Source organism: Haemaphysalis longicornis, unplaced genomic scaffold (assembly GCF_048455015.1).
Source record: "Haemaphysalis longicornis isolate Haplotype H1 unplaced genomic scaffold, Haemaphysalis longicornis Haplotype H1 scaffold_3, whole genome shotgun sequence".
Taxonomy (NCBI): Eukaryota; Metazoa; Arthropoda; class Arachnida; order Ixodida; family Ixodidae; genus Haemaphysalis; species Haemaphysalis longicornis.
This window is the reverse complement of record NW_027526335.1, coordinates 20,213,762-20,240,342: the sequence shown is the minus strand read 5'-3', so window position 1 is coordinate 20,240,342 and position 26,581 is coordinate 20,213,762. Positions and strand designations below refer to the sequence as shown.

The 26,581-nt window shown below is 48.3% G+C and overlaps 1 protein-coding gene and 1 long non-coding RNA gene across 2 annotated transcripts in view; one reads left to right on the top strand and one right to left on the bottom strand.

Annotated features, from left to right (window-relative positions):
* LOC144174092 (uncharacterized) overlaps positions 1-26,581 on the top strand; it is a 200,040-nt gene that overhangs the window by 65,004 nt on the left and 108,455 nt on the right. The gene's annotated exons all lie outside the window — the stretch shown is intronic.
* The window catches only part of LOC144174089 (uncharacterized), a 187,755-nt gene continuing 179,792 nt past the window's right edge, over positions 18,619-26,581 (bottom strand). Inside the window, exons 3-4 of the mRNA XM_077702533.1 lie at positions 23,306-23,365; positions 18,619-21,244 (exon numbers count right to left, since the gene is read on the bottom strand). Coding sequence (XP_077558659.1) covers positions 20,805-21,244; positions 23,306-23,365 — 500 coding nt within the window. The 3' untranslated portion in view covers positions 18,619-20,804. The remainder of the gene's footprint in view (positions 21,245-23,305; positions 23,366-26,581) is intronic.

The following is a 26,581-nucleotide window of genomic DNA, read 5'->3' as shown; positions in this document are numbered from 1 at the left end:
GCTGGCTACCACCCTCAAGCGTCAGATACACTTCTAGTAAATATAAATAGCCCAGAAAGTGAAAGGAGAACACAGTCGCCCAGATAGCCGAATTGGTGAAGGCATTCGAGATCTAATCGAAAGGCGTGGGTTCGGTCCCCACTCTGGGCGCGTGTTTTTCTTTCTTTATTTCTTCCTTATATTGAAAAAAAAATCTTAACTTCATTAACCGTAGTAAAAAATAGAGCCTAACCACACCCCTATGCCTCCTTTGGCGTTGTAGACTGCCGACCTATGTTTCTGTATTTCCTCAACGAGCCCCTCATTTCCTTACTATATTATTCTGCGAAAGCCTAGCGAGGGTCTCGGTTCTGGCAGCCTTGATGCCTAGGTAGCATAAGAGGGCTTCCCGCCAGATACCCGCTCATGACAGGCTGTAGACGTTTGAGTCACGCCCCGGGGGTTGAAAAGAAGGTCCCCTTCTCCCCGTGTAGTCAGAGTGGCGCTGGCTACCACCCTCAAGCGTCAGATACACTTCTAGTAAATATAAATAGCCCAGAAAGTGAAAGAGAACACAGTCGCCCAGATAGCCGAATTGGTAAGGCATTCGAGATCTAATCGAAAGGCGTGGGTTCGGTCCCCACTCTGGGCGCGTGTTTTTCTTTCTTTATTTCTTCCTTATATTGAAAAAAAAATCTTAACTTCATTCTTAACTTCACTCTTAAAAATCTTAACTTAAAATCTTAACTTCATTCTTAACTTCAATCTTAACTTCATTCCCACAGTCAATGAGTCTGAGTTATGGGATGTTGTTAAATCGATACCGCTAACTAAATCAGCTGGATTTGATGGAATTAGAATTCGAGACCTGTTTTGTAACTTTGAGAAACTGAGAAATATATTGCTCTATATAATAAATAAAATCTTGGCTACTGGTGAAATTCCGAATAAAATGAAAGTCAGTGTGATTAGACCCCTTCATAAGAAAGGTTCTAAAAAACTGTATGATAACTACCGACCGATAGCTATTTTATGCTCGTTATCGTGTATTTTAGAGAAAATTGTGTATAAGTCCATGATTTCATTTTGCACTAAAAACGATTTAATAAACCCTGTTCAATTCGGTTTTCGCAGAGGACTGAGCACCACACATTTATTGGAAGACTTTAACGATTACATTTGCAGCAACTTTGATAATAACAAAATGGTAATTTGCCTTTTCGTCGATTTGAGAAAGGCATTTGACACAATTAACCACCAGTCATTGCTAAGGAAATTAGATACCTTTGGTTTCAGAGGACCGTATAAGCAGTTTTTTAATAATTACTTTTCCGATCGTGCTCAATGCGTCCGTATTTCAAATTGCAGTAGTAATACGCTTCCCATAGACCATGGAGTACCACAGGGGTCTGTGCTGGGGCCGTTATTATTTAATATATATGTTAACCAACTGGGCGATCTTCCTTTGAAATCAAAAATTTTTCTTTACGCGGATGATACAGTTCTTGCATTGGCCTGCGACGCATACGATGATGGAGCTCGAATTATTCAAGAGGACATTTGTGTTTTGGTCGACTGGTTCAACATAAACAGTATTTTTGTTAACACATCAAAAACAAAGTTATTATGTTTTCATAGCCCGCATAAAGCCCCAGCGCCGACTTACTCTGTTTTTCTCCATGGTACTCAATGTTTCGGTTGTTCTTGCTCTGAACTTGATCTTGTACACAACGTTAAATACCTTGGTTTGATCTTTGACGACACATTATCTTGGAGTCTGCAAATTGAGGAGGTGGCTAAACGATTGCGTTTGATTTGTATATATTTGTATTCTTTGAGGTCGTGCTGTGACGTTTCAGTTAGAAAAATGGTGTACAAATGTCTAGGTGAGTCTATTATCAAATATGGTTTAACTGTTTATGGTTTTGCTTCCCCTTACAAATTAAACGTTATAAACCGAATATTGAATAAAATTGCCGTTAACCTTGCGTATGGTACGCGATACCATGATAACGATCTTCAATCAATTATGTATTTCTTTGACATGTTGTCTGTGCACCAGCAGTGTATTTTTGATGTAATAATGAAAAATTATTTTGATGATTCATTCAAAGTAGTAAACATTAAAGTAAAGCCGCTACGTTACACTGAACGATTCGTCCTACCTCGTGTGTACACCAATTTCGGTAAAAGAAGTCGCCGCTTCTATATTCCATTTTATTTTAATAAGCTTCACTTTGACCCCAATATCCCTAACTTCACCACAGTGAAACGCTTGCTTCGACAGTGGTTGAGCACAGACGCATAAAGTTTCCCATTCTTCCGTTTGTAATTCTTACTGTGTTTGAACACCAAGCTTGCATTCCTTTATGTAACGATTGTATTATTTCCTTTCTTGCGAAGCTTCCTTAATTGCAGTGTATTCGCATGTCTTGTATGTTCCCACTTGTGTTCTCATTTATCGAGCTTGTTTTCTTATGTTGGAAATGTAGTACTTGGTTGTAAATGGCTATATGTATATTTATTATGTTCAATCACAAACTGTGATTCGCTGGGCTGCCCAGCCACGCACACAAGCGACCCCCACACGCTTATGCGGGCTGGTTCATGTATTTGCATATGTACAGTGAATAAATTATTATTATTATTATTATTAACCGTAGTAAAAAATAGAGCCTAACCACACCCCTATGCCTCCTTTGGCGTTGTAGACTGCCGACCTATGTTTCTGTATTTCCTCAACGAGCCCCTCATTTCCTTACTATATATATATATATATAAATATATATATATATACATATATATATATATATTTATATATATATATATATATATATATATATATATATATATATATATATATATATATATATATATATATCTGTATGTGTGTGTGTGTGTGTGTGTGTGTGTGTGTGTGTGTGTGTGTGGTAAAAGGTAGGTAAACAGGGGTATACGCTTCCAGCGAAACTGTTCATGTATTTGTCCAAGTTTTGATCGGAGATTCCGACCTTTCTCAAATATATACCGAAACGCGCTTATCGCCCAATATGGCGCACTTCCACGCACAGCAAGTGAATTCGATGTAACCTCCCGCCCCACGCGTGCCCGGAGAATGTTTCGACCTAGTTAAAGCAAACAGGGTTTCGTCCGCATACGAACCCGCAAGTGACTTCGATACGATAGGCTCGCTCAACGCGCCGAGAAAACGACGATGCAGGTGCGGCTGGCGCCACGCGCCGTCCGCCGAGGCGGAGCGTTTTCCTATGCGCTCCATATCTCTTCCCGCAGAGCGTAGACACGCGCCGAACACGCCACTGCTTTTGTGCGGCCGGCTCGTGGCGCCTGGAGACAATGGACGGGGGCCGGAGACAAATTGTGGGGCAGGCGTACAGGCACGGGGCGGTGCTAGAGCGCTGCATCGTCCTTTGTCCGGTAGCCCAACTGAAATTCGCCGGGCTTGTTGCTGCCCATAGTTGGCCTCTCAACAAAAAAAGCGAGCAGAGAGGGAGATGTTGGCGCCCTGCAGTGACACCGCTGCACACCCCCGCTGCGAACCCAGCAGTGGTCGCCCACGGGTTGCAACACCGTCTTCGGGTCTCTTCTGCCACGTGCCGCAGATCAATGGGCATCCAGGTGTGAAACGCCGAAAATGCCGCGCAGCGAGCAGCCTTCGCGCCGCCAACGGCTTGATCGACGCCGCGAGAAAAAAGAGAATCGCAGTACCTGCGGTTTCTGAATGCAGCCGGGGGGCATATAAAGTAAGGGCTGTGTGTGAAGTGGCCTTCTCCACCGGGAAGCCCGTTAAAAGGGTTTCAGGTTTCCTTTACGTTGGCGCGTTCTTTTTCTGTTGTTCGCTGCACGCTGCAAGTCGTTGCGTAGCGCAGAGCTCGGGGTATACCTGTATCACAAATCTACCGAATCCGGCCACTTCTCTTCTGTTAGCTCGACGGAAACTTTCTTTGAGTTCAAGTTTTCTTTGGTCGCAGCTGTCACAGGGTGAACAGAATAGTAAACGGCGCTTTTCTTTGGAATAAAAATGCGTATATGCTCTTGGTCACCGGTAACTGGAAACTTTGCGACTGAATCTGGCTTGTATGATACGATGTCCGTTGCGGAGCCAAAGGCGTTTCTTATGCACGTATACTAATTCAAATAAATATTTCTTCTTGCAAATTGCTGGGCCTGAAAAAGTTACTTACGTATTTAGTTACTTGTGAGGCTTATAAATAAAAAAAAAATAAGTGAAAGGGCCAAGAACACCTAAGCACTGCCGATGATGTAATGAATGCGAAAGCATTAAGGTTCTATAGGGACCGGGCGGCCGTTGTATGGCACCACCGTCGCTTCAGTGAACAGCGCCGCCCGTGGCGAACCGCTCGTCAGTGGAATGCCGGTGGCGGTCAGCGCAGCGTTATTGTGTATGGCTTTTAGTCGTTTTTCTGCGGCGCGGCTTGCAAAGCGTACCTAACCACAAGGACTTTTTCAGATTGGTAAACCTTGAGCGTGGATGTGACCTTTACAAGGCATGCCATGTGTGTGATTTACGCCCATACTCAGTATTTACAAATAGCAGACGACGCTCAATGCGCCAAGCTGGAAGTCAAGCTCGAAGTGAAAGTCCTTTCCTTCATGCAATTTTTTTCATGCCTGCATGCAGTTTCGCGTATCGAGGAGTATACTGCAGTTAAATGCTCCCACAAAGCCGGTGTGTGCAACCGATCCAGGAATGCTGCGGCGCTGGCCTTTGCCAGTTGATGACGAAACGGCGTCGACGTCGTGCACAAGCGAAAGACAAAGTTGGGGGGTGCCTTCTAAGATTTACCTCAAAACAGAAATTGTGATGTACGACGCTTCCGTAACTTCATTACCTACGGCTGAAACGTGTTTAATTTCACAGAAATGCTCTCACTACAGTCACAGGGAATAGTTGATGGAATAAATACCGCATGATATAGTAGAACGTTATTCCTTGTCGTGGAGAAGCACTGGTTTACAAGAATTGCAATGGTTGCTGCTAGTTGGTAAATGGTTTTTCAAAAACCAACTTCTGCGTGGCTGAAGGACGCAAGACAGGAGGGTGCCCGAAGCCTGTACTCAGCTTCACAACTGAGTGCTGCGGTCGGTTTACAAGCTGCCACCTACGCTTGAAAAATCATGCACTCCTCCGTCTAACGAAGATGATGGTTTATCGCAAACCTTTCTCGTATGGGTTTCCTTGGTTGCCTTCTGTATTTAAACTTTGACTAGTTGAGCTTCGAATTTGACCAGCACGCAGTTTGGTCTTTTGATCGCAGCGTCTTTGACCATTTCCCATTCATTTCGCGCGAAGAAAGCTTTGCGGTCAACCATGCTAATCATTAGACGGAGGGCTAGATGATTTTGCTGTTTAATTTTGAACTTCCGTGCCCCCCTCTCCAAATCTAAACTTTTTCCAGCGTGTCGGAAATGTGTCTGTGGTGGAGGACTCGGGCTGAATCACCCATATTTGAGGCAACTAATCGCGCGTTTTTGGTGTCTTCACAAGGCATTAGACGATTTTTAGGTACTCTGTAAAGCATTAAAAAACACCGGCTAACGTTAACACTGCCACCTTTTTAACTATCAGTGCCAGCCTTTATTCCGCGCAGGTGGTAAAACGGGAAGGGGAATAGGGATGGTTTGTGGCTTGGGCTGTTGGGTGGGTGAATAACTTTGGCACTTGATAAAATGACCACCACAAACGTGGGAGTTCCACTTCTGCTTTCAGGCTCCCATTCTGTCACAGAGTCGCTCACCAAAACCGAAGGCACAAAGCTCACGGTTACAGAAAGTGTAAACTACCGCAACATTTCTACGGCTACACGGTAATCCATATCGTACGCAAGTGCCTTTCTCTTCAAAGCACACGTGTCGAGGTATCCCAGCGCTAAGGCTGGCGCGGAAACCGTAGTCATTTAAACCAGTGAAGATAATTTAAAGTGGTAGAAATGAATACCAATATTCCTAGTAGTTTTATTCCCACTCAGATCGCGCGGAGCCATGTGCGCAGAGCGCTGCAAGAAGCGCTCATGTCGATGTAGCCCATTCCCGCCCTCAGAAGCATCCAATAAGTTTGTGTAGCCGTTAGTGCATTTAAGAAGAAATGAATACTAATACAGTCGAACACGGATATATCGAACTCCAAGGGGATCGCGAAATAGTTCGATATATGAACAATTCGATATAAAAATATGGGCTCTGAGACCACATCTATGGCAGACGATCACTTACCGATCGGCGCATTCAAGAATGACAACTAATTCCGCACTCACGGCGCAACAGGACGCTTTATTTCCGTGAAAAAAAATCGCTGATCTTGGCCTGCTTCTTCGTCCTGGAAATGAAATTAAAGACGCGGGTCTCAATCTTCTCGAGGCTGTCCAGGTGCGACAGCCCAGTTCCTTCCATGTCGCCGCAACAACGGCAAATCAAGCTAAACGCAGCGGCCACTTCCCCCGCGGAGTACGATCGGGTAGGTGCCTCCTCGTCCGGACGATCTTCGCCACTCGAGCTATCGGCCTGGGTTTCTGCGACCGTAGCTACGATATCCTTGTCAGCGAGGCTTGCAACAGCCTCAACATTGGTGTCAGCGTTCAAGAAGTCGCCGGCAGACACTCCGGCTGGAACAGCAACCGGAAAAAGGGACGACAACTTACAAAACGTGTCACCCATGCACACGTCGTCGTCGTCGCCGTCTTCGCAAACTTCGGAAAGTTCGGCCGTCACAAAGCCTGCCTTCTGGAAGCAGTTGGCCACGGTCTCCTTCTTCACGCCGTTCCAAGCGCTTGTCATCATATGTATGGCCCCCAGCAGGTCAACCTTAAGCTCGGTGCCCACGCGGAGGTTCATCAAAAGCCTATCGAGGAGTCGCCTCCTGTACCCGACCTTAAACGACTTAATAATGCGCTGGTCGAGCGGCTGCAGCCTGGCTGCTGTGTTCGGAGGCAGGAACTTGAGCTCGATGTTTTCGAGCTCGCAGGTGGTGTGGTGAGCCAAGCAGTTATCCACGAGAAGGCAAGCGTGACGCCCCGACTTGCCCAGTTCGGCGTCCCCACGCTTGCAGCCATTCCGTGAACAACTGGCGCGTCATCCACGCTGCTTTATTGGAGGCGCCGCGGACGGGGAGCTGCTTACAGTTTTTGAAGCAGCGGGGTGACCTTGGTTTGCCGATCACGAAGGGCTGGAGCTTTTGAGAGCCATCCATGTCAGCGGCGAGCAGAACGCTCACGCGCACTTTGCTCATCTTGCCTCCGTGACATGTGGTGCCCCGAACGTCGAGTGTCTTGCTAGGCAGCATTTGCCAAAACAGCCCCGTCTCGTCGGCGTTGAAAATTTCCGCAGGACCAAACTTCGCGGAGATTTCTGGCCATTCGTTCGAAATCCACTGCTGGATATCTTGGCTGCTGATGGCTTCGCTTTCGCCAGAAATTGTTTTGCCAACAATGTTATGGCGGTTTTTGAACCTTTGCAGCCACCCAGTGTTGTCGTCGAAGTTTTCTTCTCCGAGTTCGGCGGCAAACCATCTGGCCTTAGCCTTTAGCATGCCTTTAGCATGCCTTAGCCTTTAGCCATCCACTGGAATGTTCCTGCCCCGGATCACTAAAAACCACGCATAGAGAGCCTTTTCAACTTTCTCTTGGGCAGGAGCGCGCACACTACCAACTCCGGACGTTCGTTGCTCCGCCGCGTTTGCCTTTATGCTGGCCTTGTTTTTTAACAAGTCGTCTGCCACTGTCGACTTTTTCTCTCCCGCCTCGACCCGCTGAATGGCTTTGAGCTTTGTTGCAATGTCCAGGTTCTTGCGCTTCTTGACGCTGGCTGGGGTTGCAGTGGCCATTCCTCCCGCGTCGGTTCACAACCACCCAGTCACCCGTGTCACGAGACGCGCACACGACGCCTGCACAACTAGAAAGTTCCAGCAGTACACTACGCCTTCGCACACCATGCACAACACGCACGCAAAAGAAGAACAGCGCGCAAGTACCAGAAGAACTTTGAAAGTAACAATTCCAAGGCTCTCTGAACGGACTCCAACAAAGCGCTCGCGATTGTCACCTCCAAGAGAAACAGTGATCTAAGAAAGGTGCGGGACAACTCGCTAAACAGCAGCAACAGAGCAAAATGCAAACGAAGGAGGAGGCCGCCAGCGCCTTCGTTCCCTCTTTCCTTTCCCGAGACGACATCGGGGGAAGACATGCCCAGAGAGAGAGAGAAAAAAACTCTTTTCGGCAAGCCGGGGAACGTACGCAGCCGCAAAAAAAAAGAATGACGTGCGCAGTCGGGGCATCCCTACCTCGCACTGTCACATTTTCTGAGCGTTCGGCCTTGTGTGCCTAGAGAGATTTAGCATACCGGGTTCCATCCGCTAACGCTACGGCGGCCGGTGGCGGGGCCCGACTGGGCAAGCGCAAATGGGCTCCGTAGGCGGGATTAGTTCCGCGAGCCAGTCTTCGCCATGCCAGCGCATTCCTCCATATCCTCCTAAACCTCAATCGGGGGTGCAGCAACCGCCGAAGAGCACCTTCCAGCTCGCGCGGCGTTCGATATACCCAATGTCGGGAAAAATACGGTTCGATATAAACGTACGAATTCCTATACTTTTACACAGAATTTTGAAGGGGATAATTTATGAGTTCGATATAGACAATAATTCGATATACCCGTGTTCGATATATCCGTGTTCGACTGTAATAGTAGTTTTATTCGTACTCAGAACGGGTGTAGCCAAGCGCAGATCGCTGCAAAAAGCGCTCATGGCATTGCAGCCGACACCTAACTTTAGAAGCGTCCGACAACTTTACGTAGTCGTTACCACGTTTATAGAACAAGGTCAGTTGTAAAACTTCGAAGTGTTTCCCGGCGCCGCCGCACCATGCCGCATTTATGGCGCTGCAGTCGCACCCGGCTCCCGCGCGGAGCACCGGGTGGCTGAGGTCAGCACGTTCTGAGGGATACACCTGCCGTTGTGCGACTAGCGTCTCCGCGCGTGCGTGCGCGTGCGTGCGTGCGCACTCCGGTTGTAGATGGTTAGGCGAGCACTATGCCGGCCTGTTGTGTTCCCGGTTGCACGGGTTGTTACAGGGGAAACCAAACTCAAAGGCAAGGCGCTTTTCTCGCACTTCAAGTTACTTCGGCCTTCGTGTAGATATATGGTACCGTGCCAATGCGTGTCTCGACCGAAACCTCTCAGCCAAATCGCGCGTGTGGCGTGAATTTTTACCCTGAGGACATAGCAAAGAGCTACACCCACTTCATTAAAGGGACACTGAAGTGAATTTGTCAAGCTCCCGTTTTTGCTTGCACTGCGTAGATTGGCTCAAATGAGCACACTTTTCATCGTTTATCCGGGTGACAAATCGGTAATTATTTTACAAAGCGCGAGAGAAGAAAAACTACCATGCGCGGTTTGCGGCGGCCGCACCAACTAAGGCTGTGACGTTGGGAGGAGGGGCGCCGTGATTGGACGATGCCCAAGATTAGCAATCACACAAGTTTCGGTTTCGGTTTCGGTTCTGTAAAACATAACCAATGGCGTTGTTGGATGGGCATTCTCAATATCTGAGTAACCATCGTACCGCGCTTCTGCCATGCTGTCAGCTGTAAAATGCACAAGATAAGCCTCCCAGGACGGCTTGTAGTCGTAGCATTCACTAGCCGAGACCTACGCAGTGCATGAACGCCCTCCGCGTACCCGCAGCCGCCCAAATGTCATGCGCTTTTCCCCCATATTTGGAGCTTGCCTCCCTCATGCCTGTATCGTAAAAAGCGTGTTCGCACCAGGCCAAGGGTCTGTTCATTCTGGCCTGTGCCCACTGCCTGCAAGCAGTCGGTGCTTATGGCAACAACACGCCAACGAGAACTCGCTAGCGCGCCAGTGCCAGCCTGCGCGCGTTTTGTGAACTAGTTCGTGTAGCCATGAACATTGCGGCCCAAAAAAAGGTGAACTCCTCAATATAGAAAACATGGGCGGAAAACAAAAAAGTTAACTTACAAAAAAAAAAAAAAAAGCACGTACCCGCGGGGATTCGAACTCGTGACTTGCAAAACATTTGCGGTGACATACCTAACGCCCCAGACCACTGAGCCACGGAGCGGGACGCGAGGGCCTTGCTAATATAGGGTATATATTGTATAACCGGTTTACACTTTTATTTAGTTTTGGCATTTCAAGCAGCTTAGGTTACTATTTGTTGTACTGCGATCGTGCAGTAAGAGTCGCCGGAGTTTCCACAGTAGCTCACGTCTAGAAATTGCATTTCGTAGACGGAAAAGCGTTCGCAGATGCGTAGTCGTGCTGCTGACCGCTGTGCTTGTTCGCCCAGCGACAAAAAGTGCTTCCCGCGCCCTAGTTTTACGCTGTACGGTAAAAATATCAGTTGATTTTATTTCCTTAGTACCTATATTGACTTCGCTGACTCTTCTCCCGCCTTCAAGAGGCCTTATATTTGCCTACTGGCGTACCAGTCAGCGAAGCGTCGCATGTGCGCTTGTGCAGCGCTTGTGTGAAGCGACCTTGACTTGGTGCTAGATACAGTGTACAAACAAACCAAGTAAAGAAAGGCACATTCTTCCATTCACAAACGTGTCCTGGCTTCGTTTCAACTAAGCGAACGAATTGCGACCAAGCAATTTTTTTTTAACCTCCTTGATTGCGACGACCCGCCGGCGGCCGGCGGACGAAACGCTGGGCCGACTGACTCTGTCGGCCGGGGAGCCGTGCAGTAGCGCAGCCGTGGCGCAGCCAATTGCCAGCTCATCCGCTCCTGACGTCACACGAAAACGCCACAGAAAATGGGCGAGCGTAAAGAGAGGAGGACAGCATTTTCGAATTAGTTTTTCTACTAAATAAAATCGCGTAAACGCGCCTGGAGTGGTCGAAACATGGCCTGGGGACTGCGGACTACAATTTGCGCTAGTAATCCCGCAATGTTTACATATCACTTCAGTGTCCCTTTAACAGTGAAAAAGTAGAAACTGAGTGAGGAAAGTGGAGCCTCGTCGAAGGAGCCGTCCCAAAAATATTTCCAAACCTGCTTCCTTACCTATCCAAACCGCCGGCAAATAGAAAAAAATTTCCACGCCGAAACATGCAGATTGTTGCACAGACCTCGTCTGCACAGAAAGCCAAAACAACGCGCTAACGGTGCAGCCGAAGAAAGTGCTGCAAATTTAGACGTGCTGGAAGCGAGCAGTAAACCTTCGTTGAGAGACATTGAGGGAGTTCGTTTTCCATTGGCGAGCTGGCGAAATAATGTTGGCAGAGATTGCAATAGAAGTTATGTTTTTTTTTTGTTGTTGTTCAGAAAATAAAGGGATAGCTTCTTTTCGTTTAAAAGTGTTTCAATCGGGGAAGAAGTAACTATTTCGGTCAGCTGCTGTCTCCGTTGCAGTACCTAGAAGCTCTGTCAATAGCGTAAATACAATAACTATGATCTCATTTACCGGCATGAAGGAATGACACGAAGTAGAGGAGATTATAATAGCGGTATTTGCACTATTTACAGAGCTACTAGGCACTGCAGCGGAAACACAGAGATACGGTTTGTGCCGGGCGCACTGCGATCGTCGTCTTCGTCTTGATTCCCTTCTCGGCCCCATCACCACGCGAAGCTGATACTTGACATCCTATTCTTTTCGCCAAGAGGGATATCCTGTGAAAATATCTCCTTACCTTGAAACTAAAAAAAAATATCCACTTTTTGTTTCTTTTATTCAACCGATAAAGCTTTTTTAACGAAATGATGACAATGTTTGCCAGCCTTCACTAATGTCTCTGCATAACGCACCAGCCACATTTCCTGCCTAGAGGGTTAGAATATGCAGCCGCCTCAACAAGAAACGTAAATTATGTAATGTGAAATGGCAGACGATGCTCTAAACGAACGCGGAAGTGCAGCCACAAAGCCGCGCGGCCTTTGAAATGCAAGCGGCTACTGCGCAATGGTTGTCTCTGATTGAGCGCCGTAGCTCCGGTGACATGTGGCTAGACTTACCACTGACAAGCGTAAATAAAAGGTTATAAACACGGTGAGCGGCATATTTCGCGATAACGTTCGCAACGACAGTACAGATGCGGCCCGCGCTGCTTTCGCTCGGGCTTCCCCAGCGGCTGAAGGGAGCCGGTTGCGACGGCGACGCCACCTGGCGCTGTGGGTCACTCGGGCGCCGTATTGCTGGTATGGCGGAGGCGGAGAGTTTTAAAACTGACCTTGGTTCTATAAACGTTGGTCGTTACTGCATCTAGAGAGAGAGAGAGAGAGCGATCTTTAATGAAGTCTGGCGATGTTAGCTGGGCTAAAATGCCTAACTTGCTACGCCAGTTGTTGACGTGATGAAGATGCTGGCGATGATGTTCAAGAAGTTGATGCGTACATATACGGCGAGTTATTCACAGCGACTGGTCTAGACCTGTGTGTTGCAGGTACTCTATCAGAGCTTTGGTAGCCCGTAAAGCACGTTTAGGACAAGCCCATGGTCCTAAAACGTCCTTTAGCTGCATGTCCACGGAAAGCGGCAGTCCCAAAGTCACTGCGAGGGATATTCTTTGAGCACTGAATCGAGCACATTCACAGAGCAGGTGCTGTAGGGTTTCTCGCACATCACAGTCTGGGCAGAGTGGCGACGTAGCCTGTTTTATCTTGAAGAGGAAGTTGCGCGTGTATGCGACATTCAATCGCATGCGATGTAGAATTGCTTGTACCCGCCTAAAGAGTCCTGGTGGCATTTTAAATTTGCAGTTGGGATCGATGAACCATAACGGCGCGTAATGACGTGATACGTCATCCCAGGCTGAACGCTGCATGTTCCATGCCACGCTGGATGCAAGTATAGATGAACCCAACACATCTGTCTAGACTCCGTTTCATCTCACATGTCCGCTCACAACACCACCAAAACATTCAAAGCACCGAAGCAAACACGACAAGAACAACGGGAGGCTGTGTAGTGCAATGCACCGGCTCATTCCACTGACGAGGGGAGCGCCGAGTGGTGGCGCCACCCGTCCAGCTGCCCGGTCCCTATAGCCAAACGTGTCCTCTCGTTGTCTTAATCATCTTCTCGGTTTGCGTCGTTTTCTTCTCCTGCCCGCTACTATGACACGGAACCTAGGGCAACCACCACTGTCACTGTCACCCTGGCCCTAAAAACATGCCATGTAGCGTGAAACTCTTTGAACATCAACCTGCGGTAACGCGGTTAATGGTGTCAGACCTCCAAGCGCAACGTTAGGCTTAATATCAGGCTGGATTGCCCGCGTTATCACTACTCGCGCGGCATCTGTTGGGGAAGTGCTGCACTATTGCAGGTCTTAAAGGGACCCTTCAACACTCTTTGAGCAGTGCGAGTGAACCTGCGCCACGTTTAGATTACACTGCAAGGAATACCCGAGCCGAATATTACACGTGCACGTGAAGCGGTGAGCACGCAAATCACTGTAAAAGACGCGGAAAAACCATCCACGCTCTCTTCAATTTCCCTCGTTATGCACCACAGGCACCGCTGAAGTTACGTCATTTATGCGGTGGCTGTTCTCTTGGCTGTCGCTGGTTCACTTCGCGGCTTATTTCTTGCATTTTCTGGGACGATCCGCCGTCGTCGATGCTGTCTATCCCTGAACATGTACGAACAGTTTGGTATTTCTTTTGTGTTTCGAGTAAACCAGAGTTTGAGTGACGAACTGCATACTTTTCTTTGAATCATACGACTCGACAACAAACGTTTATTGCTTCAAAAACGCCCTACCAGGCTGAGCGCGCACTTGTGAGCAAGCAGCCAAGCCTGATTTTTTTGTGGCACCAGACCGGAAATAGGCCCTTCCACGGTGCGGAGAAAAGGAGAAAACTTTCCGGCCTATGATAAATCCAAGGCCGCTGAAGAGAACGCCACGAGCCGCCCCCTTTCTCTGGGATAGGGAGCACCAGCTTTCGTCGCGTTGTCCGCGGTCGAGTTGAGAGTGAACGATTATGCGCGATTTCTTATAGCGCGTAGTTTCGGTAATAGTGAAACAAATGTTCATAACTGTTGTGTGAGGAGATTGCTGGGGCAATAGACTTTACTCCCAAATACATTCCGAGTAGTCGATGTTAACTGCTGCAGGGTCCCTTTAAGGGACCGCATGATGACTGTACTAAGCTAAAGGCGTTTAGTGTAACGTTGTTTGCTTTTTTCTTAATTGCTACTTCTGTAAGTAGAGTGTTCCAATTACTCGTGTAGGCTCCACTACAAGTGCCAACACGGGTTTAAGTGTAAAGAAATAATGCGTTAACGACTTTTTGACAGGCAGTGCCATCGAGTGCCATCGGTGGCGTTGGGAATGCCTGCGCCCATTTCTTTGTTCGCACACTAATTAATCAAACTCGAGTAGAGGCAGTTCTTTTCCCCCGGAAGTATTCGGTGTTACGGCGACGCGAGTAAAATACCGATGACCGGGATGACAAAACAGTTTTTCTGGAAATAAGTCGTAATTATAAGGCCTTGTATGTGACTCCGCAACCACGTGGAGAGCTTGACGCAATGAACTGATTTATGAACTCAGTCATGCGTGCACATTCTGAAGCCTTTCCAGGCGTTCATACGTGACTTTATTTTGATAATATGATGTGATAAACTTCTACAAATATTTGTAGTCTACACAAATTTAGGCCAGCACGTTCCTTATGTCTATATTACGGGGCAAAGTCATTTTTGACAAGTAGAAACATCAGGAGTTAGGTAATTAACTTTTTTAATTTTTACCATTCGCGTAATCATGTGTTCTAGTAAAAACACACAGGAAGCACCGTATCATACCGGGAAGCCGCTGCTATAGTACGCACTCCAAACAGAGCTAAATGCAACCGGCCAGTATACTCCCAGAAGACCACTGCTCCTCAGCTAATATGTCGAATTCTCGAGCAGAAACGCCGGAAATCACTTTGCGGTCGTACATCACCGCGATTGGTATCTCAGATGGGCTGTCAGAATGACACATTCTCTCCGACTCATCAACAGCCACGACTAAAAGGGGAGGAACGCAGCATCGTCGGTGGCTTCCTCAAAGAACAGGAACAACACTGACATGAGACGTCGATCGCTCTTTGAGCCCAGAAGTAAACACTGTCTCAAGTTTGACCTTATTTCTCCCAGAGGGCTTTCTTAGTGCACGTGCCGTCCGCATTAGAGCTTAGCCAGGCCTCTGTGTATATCAACGCTTTGACTGAAGACATCGCGGTCAGTCTTCCATTAATGAACCGGGAATGGACGTCCCATGAAGGCTTTCACGTCGGTCTCATCAGCCGGTGTCACGGGAAAAGAACCCGAGGGACGCTTTAAACTGAAAGCTGGAAGGTCACTCTTCGCTCATTATGGGCATTGCTGCTCTTGTTGAGAAGAAAGGACGAAAGGAAATAAATCGGACCGTCTTTCTTCCGATAGTTACTCAGTGCGGGAAATGAGACAACGAACCATCGTCAACTGCTCCGTTGTAGATGTATGCAAACGGCAATGCGGAAGAACTGAGTGGACCAAATTACTTCGTATGTCTTCGGGACAGAAACTTCAAGTAGGGACATCACCCAGCCATGATATTTAGGAGAAAAAAAATTGCCCTGAATCTACGGTGCGAACTACGGTTGGAAAGCGAAGCCAAACGAGTCCTTTGTGTATGTTTATCCTTTCTATTATTCTAGTATCTATTATCCTTAGTGTATGTTTGTGCGTTTGTAGACAAGCTACTTATATCCCTGTCTTTCCTTGGAATAGATCAGTTGTTAGTAGCGCATCTGTCTCATCATTCTTCGTATTTTCTGTCCTCGTTTGTAGCGCTCGATTTTCCTTAACCAAACGAGTGAATGGCAGTAAAGATGATTGACCGAAGCTTACGAAAAAAACTGTGCTTGATTCCTCTCTCAGAGGAATCGGTAAAACAGGAAAGTGAAATGTGCAGCGAAATCTGTCGCTGAGCATGATTTGCGGGTCGGCGGCTGTCTTGTGGGTGTGCTTGGTGAGCGACGTCGTGTTGGTGGGTCGCTTCGGAAAAGGTATACTGGCGTCATTTTCGTGACAGATATGACGTCAGTCAAACCTTGATGTACACCGGCATAAACCATTTTCGTGTTAAAATATAAAACCTGAAACAAACAACCGTAAGTATAACGTACTCTTTAGTACTAAAGGTTGCTTCTCCGCATGAAAATCCTGTGTGCGGGGGTGCACCCTTTACAGGCCGCTTGCTTCGTTGAACTGGCGTCATTGCCGGGATGAATATGACATCATTGAAATCTTTGCGTATCCGAGAATAAAACACTGTTGTGTTAAAAAGGAACACGGATGAGAGAGAACAGACACACACAGTGCAAGCTTTCAACTAAACTTATTGTGCCACGATGCGAAATTTCACACTGATTCGGCATCGACTACGCATGCGTGCGCATTCAAACATAGCATTAAGGACCATCAAGGAAGTTTTTGGTGTGCGCGTCAGTTCATTCTCTCGGCCGTGTCTCTTGTTGCGCAACCGTACGCAAGTTACTAATTATCAATGGGCCCAAAATGTTACCCTGATCACGCCTGATCAGTTAGCGCAGTGCGAACGAAATGCAATTGTTTGTAATCTGTTAATTAGCATTCTTCTGAATTCATTGGCGTAAGGAAACTTGGCAAGCCTACATTTTTATCGTGGCAGGCATACATGGTACTGCATGTTTCACAGTAGCTTTGCAACGCTGCTTAAATGGCTTAGGAGCAGCGGCTCGATGTTATTTGTATTAAAACTGCGACTCATATAGTTATCCGTGATACCTGCTGAAAAAAAAGCCTCCAGTAATAAGGTAGTCGCTTGAGCAGTCGAAAGTCTTATAATTTATTTCGTAATAGCTTTGACAAAACCCGAGTTACAGCCGTCCTTTGCAGCCATACTCCTCCCGTGAAAACCTGCGTGATGTTTACAATTCCACTATGACAAGAACAAAAAACTCGAAGCAATGATAGCCGTCTTAGCGATGAATTGAAGTTTAATTTTACAGCAAAGCTGTATACCTCTACCCCCAACGCTTTCATCTCCATGGGCAAAAAACGCCAAGGCAGCAAGGCCTAATGCGTGAACCATGTTCTGCTCGCGAAAACGCGCCGCGCACGCCACAGGCGCGCTGAAAGCTGCCGCGGAACCACCCGCACGCTGCGCGCAGCGCGGCCGGCGGCAGCAACATGGCGGCGGCTTCGGCCGCAAAGTAGTGTCGGGAGCTCGAGCGACCGCTTCTAAGCGCTCTCTAAAATGCCGCTCAAGGCACGCATGAAGTTGCTTGTGCTTGTTCAGTAAAGGAGCTTATAATGTGGGCGAAAACAATACTGTAAAACATCATCCGCGCCGCTAGTGAAAGCACCCATTCAATATCTGCCGGGTGTTAAGCCTAAACATCCCCGGCGGAGCCAGCCGGCTCTCTCGAGCGCTTCGAAACCTTTATTAAAACTTTATTTCTGTTGTGTTTACTCAGCAGGTCTCTTTCGGCATTCTTTAACATTGAGGCAACGTAATGTATTGTGTATATCTGCGTTGCTGTTTTTTTTTTTAACCTGGAACTTTAAACTGACGCGCTCTTAGACACCCGTAGGTTGGCGGAAGCTGCAACTACAAAGGCGGGCATAAAAAGAAAAAAAGAATAATCATAGAAAAGACTGGGATTGCAGGCTATCTTTTCCATGATTATTCTTCTTTCTTTTTTGCCCACCTTTGTGGTTCTACATAAGACAGCTCCCACCAACCTAGGGGGCGTCTAAGAGCGCGTCAGTTTAAAGTTCCAGGTTAATTTTAAAAAATCAGCAACGTAGATATACACAGTACATTACGGTGCCCCAATGTTAAAGAATGCCGAAAGAGACCTCCTGAGTAAACACAACAGAAATAATGTTTTACTGGCAGGGAAAGTGGTAAGCGGGAAGTTGTTCACACAAAATAAAATATGGCACGCTGCACCTCACGGTACATCCCCAACCCTACTTACGAGCAGTAAGTGGACCGGCTGACCAGCTCGGACCTTGCGGCGCAACAAGAAGTCGTCGCTAGAGCCCGGGCAGCCAGCCAGGACCAGGGCATCCCGGACTAAGGATGCCCCCCACAGGGCTTGTGCCCCTGGCATCTAGCACCAAATTTGCTCGTTTTCATTAAACGTTTATTTCTCTCGCTCTCATGGAAAAGAGGAAAAGCCTTATTAAATATAAAGAAAGAATATAAATATGAAAGTAAGTATAAAGAATATAAATATAAAGAATTAAACACTTCTTTTATTTTTACGTCTTTCTTTTTAAGCTTCCTGTTTTTTTTTTGTTGTTGTTGATTGCCTTCTTGCCGTCTCATGTCGAGCCTCTTAGCCTAACGATTCAATAGCACTCGACCATTATTTAAATGGCGCTTCGTGAACTCAAGCGAATTCGAGGGCCATCGAAGTCGATCCTTGTCGAAAGTGCATGGTCGTGGGGCAGCACTCGATCTCCATACGCCGCAATGGTCGTTCGTTTCAATGGCCGCTCAAGTGGCCGTCCAACCGCGGTATAAATAAACACGTTTCGCTGCGACTGCATTCTTGCACGCATGGGTCGCAGCGAGTTGTTGAAAAGGATGCACACGCCGGAGTCAAGGTAAAATCGTTTTTTATTCGCTCCAAAGCCACGATCGCAACACAAAGAACATCGCCGCGTTAACAGCGCGGCGCCTTGTCTAGTCTCGAGCAGAGCGTTCGGTTATGTATAAACGGATGAAGAACACGAGAATACACGAGACACGGCTAACGCACGCATAGAGGTCGGAAGGAATGTGTTTGGTACATGCCTGCGTTAGAAACTGTATAGGAAATGCGTATATAGTGCTGTACGTAGGATGTGTGCCCATCTCTTGTCTGGTTGACTGGCTGACGGCAGAGGAGAGCCGGGAGTGCAAACCTCGCGTTGCTCGCATATAAGGCAGACAGACGGGGAGGAGTGAGCAATAGTTACGTGCACTCGAAACGCCAACTCGCAACAACTTGAACCACGCGCGGGCCTTTACAGCGGCTGCAGCGTTAACAAACCCTTAGCCTTTATAGATGTATACAACAAGTTAAGGTAAATCAGTCTTGTCCGCAGAGGAACAGCAGGTGTGACGCTGTCTTATGCGGTGTCGCTAAGAGATTGTAACAGACACGTCGCTACCCGGTCGCTTTGTTCTTTCCATTACCAGCACTCCTTCCTTTCTTGAGTGAATCGCGGTGCGTGCTTGCGGCAGAATCATTCAAAACGTATGAAGATAGAAACGGACAGCAACGGGCTAGGCTCAAATCTAATCTTTAAAAGCTGATCTAACTAGGCTTCCTTCGATGCCCTTGTTAGGAAGAATCGCCGGATGGGGCCTTTGGCCGCCGAGCAAGCCATTGCTGTTAATACTGTACACAGCCTGTATATAAGATACGCACCTGAACAAATTTAAAAACACCCTGTAGCACGCGCTTATTTTTTTTTCTTTTCCATATGGTTTTGTGGTCATTTCTGACACAGCGTACAAGGTCTCAAATGAGCCCGAGCTCCTTTCTGTGGGCTTCTGGTATATGATCCGCTGTTGCTGTATCACACTTTGCAAAAAACATGCGATACCCTCGGGAAGAGTTGTTCCCTATAAAACTTCGAGTCGGTTTTCCCGGTTTCACGAGCACCAGCTGCTATCCTGTCGCTTGCACATCAGTCACCGCGACGATTCGCCATGATGCAGTGGGCGTCCCGGGAAATTGCCACTGACCCGAGATGACTCTGCTGTAGTGAGTCCTGAAGGAGGCACCGAGCAAGAAAGGACGCGAGCTTTGCCAGCGTCATTGCTATACTCACCCATTGAGATCGAGGGCTGGGCGAAGGAGCGAGAATCAACACTATCACCGGCCTCAGACAAAGACACCTGGTTGCCTACTGGCATCGTTCAATCTTGTCGGGTACAAAATCGTCTGCATACTCCGTTGTCATCAACAACAACCGAAGCAACACTGCCTAACTAATGCACCTCTCAATGTATTTCTGCTGCTGTGAGCCCTTTGTACGGTTGCACTTTAAAAGAGGAACAATGCGAACCAAAATAAACGGCTGAGAGCTTCCCGTTATGCCGATTGGCTCCGAAAACATGGCTCAACACAAAAGGCGCACAGAAACGGCTTTCTAAGCCTCGTCTCTACAGCGGCAGACGTGGCAGACGTGGCAGACATAACGCGACATTCAGAATGGCGGCAATGCAATTCACAAACGCATGTGCCATTTTTACGAATAGCGAACGTTCGAGCCTGTGGGGTCATTAAGAAAGAAGTCGGCAAGGTACGGTTGCCTCAACAATATCACGTAACAGCACAACATGGGAAATAGTCTCCGCTATAAGAAACACAGGCCTCACTTTCCATATTTAGCTCCAACAAGCAGGTCATTCCGTTGCATATGTGCGCACAAAGATGACAAACAGAAGTGCGCATTTCGTTCATGCATGGTCAATCCTTCGTTTTAGACGCCGCAGATCTAGGCGGTGTGTCATTGTACACTGCCACACTTGTTTCAATCTGGCCGAAAGGTCACGTGATGAAATAAGGCTGTAGAGGAGCTCAGTCGCTCCTCTGCTCGGTGGCACCTGCACTCAGGGCAGGCTGGCCAACGTTTGTCAACAGCGGCTCTGGAGAGGGCCCGTGCCTTGTCACATCTCACAGGCTGTTGAACGTCTGCTCCAACACGGCTTGGAGGCGGCTTGTGCGGAACGCCGAGGAAGTTACGAAGGAGGCACAGTGCGAACCGGTCGGGATTCAGTTGCACGCGGTCGAAGGCGCGGAGTCTCACTTCTTGCACCAGAGCCCGAACACCCTGACGCAGAGCGCGAGGCAGATGACCTCGACGACCCAGAGGGCGATGACGCCGTAGCACACGAGCAGGTGGATGATGGCGAAGGTGTAGACGGTCTTGTCGCAGTAGTTGTTGGGCTCGCGCAGCAGCGGCTCGTAGCGCGGCCGGTAGATGTGCAGCACCCAGTAGTTGCCCATGCCGAACCACACGAGCAGGAAGATGGTCAGCGCGCACTCGGTGACGCGGGTCGAGGTCGAGGACCAGAGCTCGTCGATGTCGCCGTCGGCCAGCGCGTCGTCCAGCCGCTCGTAGCGCCGCCTGCGCATCTGGTGGTACAGCAAGGTGCCCACCTTGATCAGGCCGAACGCGCCGCCGATCAGCAGGTAGAGCGGGATGTTGGGCTCCTTGGGGCACTCCTGCAGGTACTGCACACCTGCGAACACGCGCGGGGGCGCCGCTCGGTCAGAAAGCACGCGCGTTCGCTTTTGCCGCGGAATCGTAAGCAGGCTTCGCCCCAAGCGAACATTTTCTCCTACCTATACCCCGAACAAATTGACCCTTAAATACAATCTTTGCGTCAACATCACACGTCGCGTCTGCTTAACCGTCGTTGTTGTCCAGTCCCTTCGAAGAGGCATGCCGTACTTGGCGACTCCGAATGAAAACGTCGCTTTAGTAAAAAAGGGCTCATCTGTCAGTAACGTTGTCGAAAAATTCGCACTGCGGCGGAGAGGAACCAGACGACGCAGGCGACGCGCCTCCATTACCATAGCAACGCGGCGCATACGCAGAGAGCAGTGGGGGTGAGATCAAGTGCGAAACCTAAAGCGTGGCAAACTGTTCGCATGGCGACGCAGTGAAACATCCCCCTCGCGAGGGGCACGATAAAATGCAGAGCATTTCCGGGGGCGCACGACGTTAAGTTTTTTGCGTTAAGTTCATGTTGTTGCACTTGTGGCAACTGCTGACGAGAGAGCGCTCGTCAGCAGTAAAATTGGCAGCCTCGGCGCACGTTGAGTCCGAGAGAGGGGAGAGAGTGTCCTTGGAACGTGCCTGGGCGCGCTATCGAATGGTGATCGCGCCGATAGCGAAACGTCTGAGCCGGGCATGTCGAGGCGAGCGATGCGGACTACTACGGACGCCTAGAACGGGTGACATCGTGAGTTAAAGAAATGCTCTGCATTTAAAAAAAGTTCACTGATAGCGTACTGAATTGCCTTGTCCGTTGTAGTTTAAGAGAACGATTCTTCAACTAATATTCGTTGGCGGCGCCAGAACGTTGTCAAATCTGGTAGAAAAGTTTTTAAACGTTGCGCAATGCGTTGCAAACTCCACCGATTTACAGTCTCGTATGATTCAGGTTCAGGGATCCCGTTCTAACATTTAACGAGGTCGTAAGTCACTATCTTTTCTCTCGGAGGATCTACCCACCCCCTCATCCAACGCTTACTCGGTCTGAGTCGTAGGTCTTGAGAATGCTCCAGACGGGGTCCTTCCCTTCGCGGGGTAGGTTTAGTCATTTTGCGCCCAACATTGACCCGCACTGACCTGACTGCGGAGAGGCGTATTGTTCATTAGATCACACGCTCTGGCAATGCCCTGCAATAAGCGACGCTGTGTTTACGTACAAAGAGGATCGGGAGGAAGCCCTCAAAAGCGGCTACCTCTCCGTCCAACTCCTGGCCGTCCACAGGGCCTGCGAAAGGGCGGAGGGCCACGGCCTTCCTGTCCCTACGTGGGTGCGGCCCAGAACTACAGCTCCAACGTAGTTCCTCAGGACCAAAAATAAAAGTTCTTTTTCTGTCTGTCTGTCTGTCTGTCTGTCTGCTGAAGGGAAACATTTACGCTCTTTCCTTTGCGGATTGAAAGGGTCGCTTTCACTCCGCCTGAATGCATGTATTCACAGCACCTAGTCAAAAAAAATTCCCCCGCATTTCCCCGAGGGGGATAATGTGAAAGTGCGAATGCACGGTTGTCGGCCCGCTTGCGGCGCTTGCGCTCGGCCCCCGCAGCCCACCGCCTCACCGCCTTCTCTTCCATCTCTTCCATCGGGTTTGTAGTATCACGTGTACACCACGCAGTTATCAAGCCGATATAACGCCGCTGAGTCGCCAACGCACGCCGCTGACGACGTAGTTTGAATGCGTTAAAGATATAAGGCGCGTCACTAACACTGATATCAGCGTCGCGTCCGTGGCTTGGTCGGTAGAGCGTCGCGCTGCGGCCGCAAAGTCCTCGGATCGAAACCTGGCGCCGGATGCTGTTTCTTTTTTAAATATAGAGGAGCACTGCGGACGCCGCCGCCGCCGGCGGTGGATGGTTTGGGGTCGCTTATAAAGTGCATTCGCACTTAAAACAACAATTCTTACTTAAGCATTGCCAGGTGGCGGGGCCCTGAAACAATCCTCACAAGTATCTGTTGGGACGATTGTTAGGAATAGCTGCCGAGTGACAAATATCAGTCTCTCACGACATTTTGTGTTGTCAGACTTACCTATTATCATCATCAGCATGGGCAGGATGGAGAACAACGCCAGCAACACGGTCACCACCACTGCAGCAGTAAAAAAAGCGAACATTCACACCGACACTATTAGTTTTTTTGCGAAAGTGGCGCATATATAGAACGAGACGTTAAAACTCCCATCAAGCATTTAGTTTCGTATTTCTGAGTTATGAATGGGCCCTCATTCGAAATGTGCCAGAGTGAAACATTGCCCCTGTTATAAAACGCCGCCCACACACCCACACTCGCGCAACTGGCATCGATAATGATTATATGGGTGAATTCTGGGTTTTTTTGTATTCTCCTATAGCGATGTAGAAACCTATATGACAAACGCGACTTTCCCATTTATATGCGCTAACCACGCACCGAAGGGTTTTCTGCGAACGTTTTATCTAAATTACGGAAGCATCGTCCCTCTTTCGCCCATGAAAAAACCCGCACGAAGAATGTTAAATAAAATTTTCACGGCACATTTGTCATTGTCAGTTTCTAAGTCGTGGGCGAAGAAAAACTGTATTCTGTGGGGGGCTTCTGCGTGGAGACTGCCAGGTAGAAGGCAATTTCTTCTGGTTTCGCATGCTAGCGCGCCGCGGTTGGGCACGTGAAAAACGAATGGCATTTCGTATGTCTCGTAATTCTCTCTCCTGGGGTCTGTCGAAGCGGAAACGATATATATTCAGCACGGCGCGCAGGGAAAACTCAGCGGACTTGTTTTATGCGCCTTGCAACGGGACAATGGGATTCGTCACAAAAGGAGGTTTTAGTGGGACCAGAGTCGCCACACACATCGACTTATAGGTGTCTCAGAGCATATTTGTGGGGTCTGAATTACACTGTCGACTCTCGATAATTTTAAGTCGTTTACAAGAATTTCCTGTTAATTAGAAGTGGTATGCTGGTCCCGGCAATTTTACACGCAATTCAGTCAACGTTATTACTCAATATTTCGCAGCCCAAACGTATTATATTTGTGAATTGGAAGTTATGTTGAGTAAGAAGCATCGATGCGGGAAATTCAAAACTTTCAACCCCGAAAGCAACGCCCTGCTCCGTACTATGTCGGCGCTATTGCAACTGAGGCAGCGCACAGTTGATAAAGTGGCAAGCCAGTTGAAGCTCACGCCAGCGACCCGCCAAGCCAGCTATGATGACGCCGTGCCCGAGCGCATGCATCCTGTAGTCACAAACCAGGAAATTACGCAGCACTATAGGCTCTCCCGTAGAACGTATTCCTCCACGCCTTTTTTATTGAGTCTCTTGTCCCTCTGTATTTCTACTGAAGGACTCAGGAAAGGTTATCGCGTGCCCTGCCGGTTAACAACTTCCCACATCCCACCAGACTTCACCTCTTTGATCGGACACAATTTTCCCCACGTTGCCGCGTGTGTGGAGAGCCTGGGACCCTCAGACACATAGTGGGCGGCTGCGACAAATCCACACTAGACACCCCGAACCACCACCTATCCAAAAAGCTTCGGGAAAGAGCCTTGGCCAGCTCCGTCCTCGAAGATCAGCTGCGCTTGGTCGAAAGGGCTGTCGACGTGGTTCGAGGAAACCGCGGCTGTTTGCTGCAACTGTGTGCCGCAACTGTACTGCAACTGCGCGTAGTGATTTGAGGCGGTATCTGGAGCTCCAATTACCTCTGAAATCCTGCGCTGCATTTATTCGCGCAACGGGCGCACATGCAAAATAATTTTCTTGACCGAACAAATGTTGTCATTGCCTTTCAGGAAGATCTACCAGTACGAGTTTTGGGGATCAATGCAGCTGATAAAAATTTACCATCCAAGTTTAGAGAAGCGCGAAAGCTAAATTTTTTTCCGACCTTCGCTGGAAGGGGGTCCAATCGATCGCCAAACCTTCAACGACCCAAATCGCAAACGAAGAACGAACCCACGTGACAATTTTTCGTGCACTAATTAGACGCATCCACGAACGATCTGAATGTGTACCGATACGGGGTTTATGAGATGAAGGTACACTGTTGTGCTCCTCCTTTATGATCGATGCGTGTATTGTCTTATCCCGAACCGCTTCTTTTTCGCGATTTTCAAGTAACCCTTTTGACAACAATGGCGGCCCGGTTTTACGCATGCGCCGTGTGTCCAGAGATCTTATCAGAGCTTTCCGGTCCACCAACCGGTGTATGAGCAAATGCATTGGTACTTTTACAGAACGCAATCGGTCGCGTGAAGAAAGCTTTCGCTTTAAATTTAATCTTAACGCGGCAGAGGTGCTGAGGGGATAGTATACGACAACAGGGGTTCTCCTAAGTGGTCCTAAATTGCATTCATTTTCCTTCTTGTCTCCATGGCATAACAGGTTCACCACCACAGTGGGTTCGAAGCTGCGATCTTTTTCAACGATCACTAATACTCTGCGCCATCTTCAAAGAAGAATGCGTGATTTTGTCGAAATTTAAAATCACAGGAAATTGCCGGGATGTGATAACCGTCGGGTTAGTAAAGGAGCATGACACATAGAGGTCTGAATTTCGCGAAGCAGAAGTTAGGAGAGAATAAGCCTCTAACTCGGAAGAACTTCTCCTACAGTTGCGGTGTATGGTACTTTTAAAAACAATACTACAGAAATGAGAAGCTGAGCAAAAAACAAGTGCTCCTTACGCATTGTTTTGAGCTGATGATTCAAGGTTTAAATTCCGACGGGGTGAGAATTTATGCATCGTGTCATCCAGGACACAACGTGCACAGGTATGAAAGTATTAATTTATACACGTGCTGTCATTTTGGCGAAGCGTGCATTTCTTTATTCAAGATCGTGTTTTCCTTCCGGGTGCCCCTTTGATGTTTGCTAAGAATTTAATGCAAACAAAGGAACTCCAACAAAAACTCCCAAAAAGAGTGAGTTTAGATGCAAAGTCGGAAATATACGAAAAGAGACCCGGAAACAGTATATTCCCCATCCTCTCTTCCTTGACATCAGACAAATTGGATTTTCCAGGGTGTGAGGACGTGCCAAAAACCTTTTGCATTGAGTTAGGGTTGCCTACACACCGGGAGAAAGGGTAAGTGGATTCTCCTAACGACCGACGGCTGGGTGTGGGCGGAGCGACGAGTGTCTGCCTCTTCGAACTCACCTAAGCTGCGGGGTATATAGGGAAGACGAGGCACATGGGGGGAGCGGAACGAGAACCGCGTGCGTGGGTCTTCATCAGGGGCAAGCTTATCTGACACTGCCGAGATGCTCTGGGTTAGCCGCAGAAAAAAGAAAATGCGTATAAAGGGGGCTCTCAGGGTATGC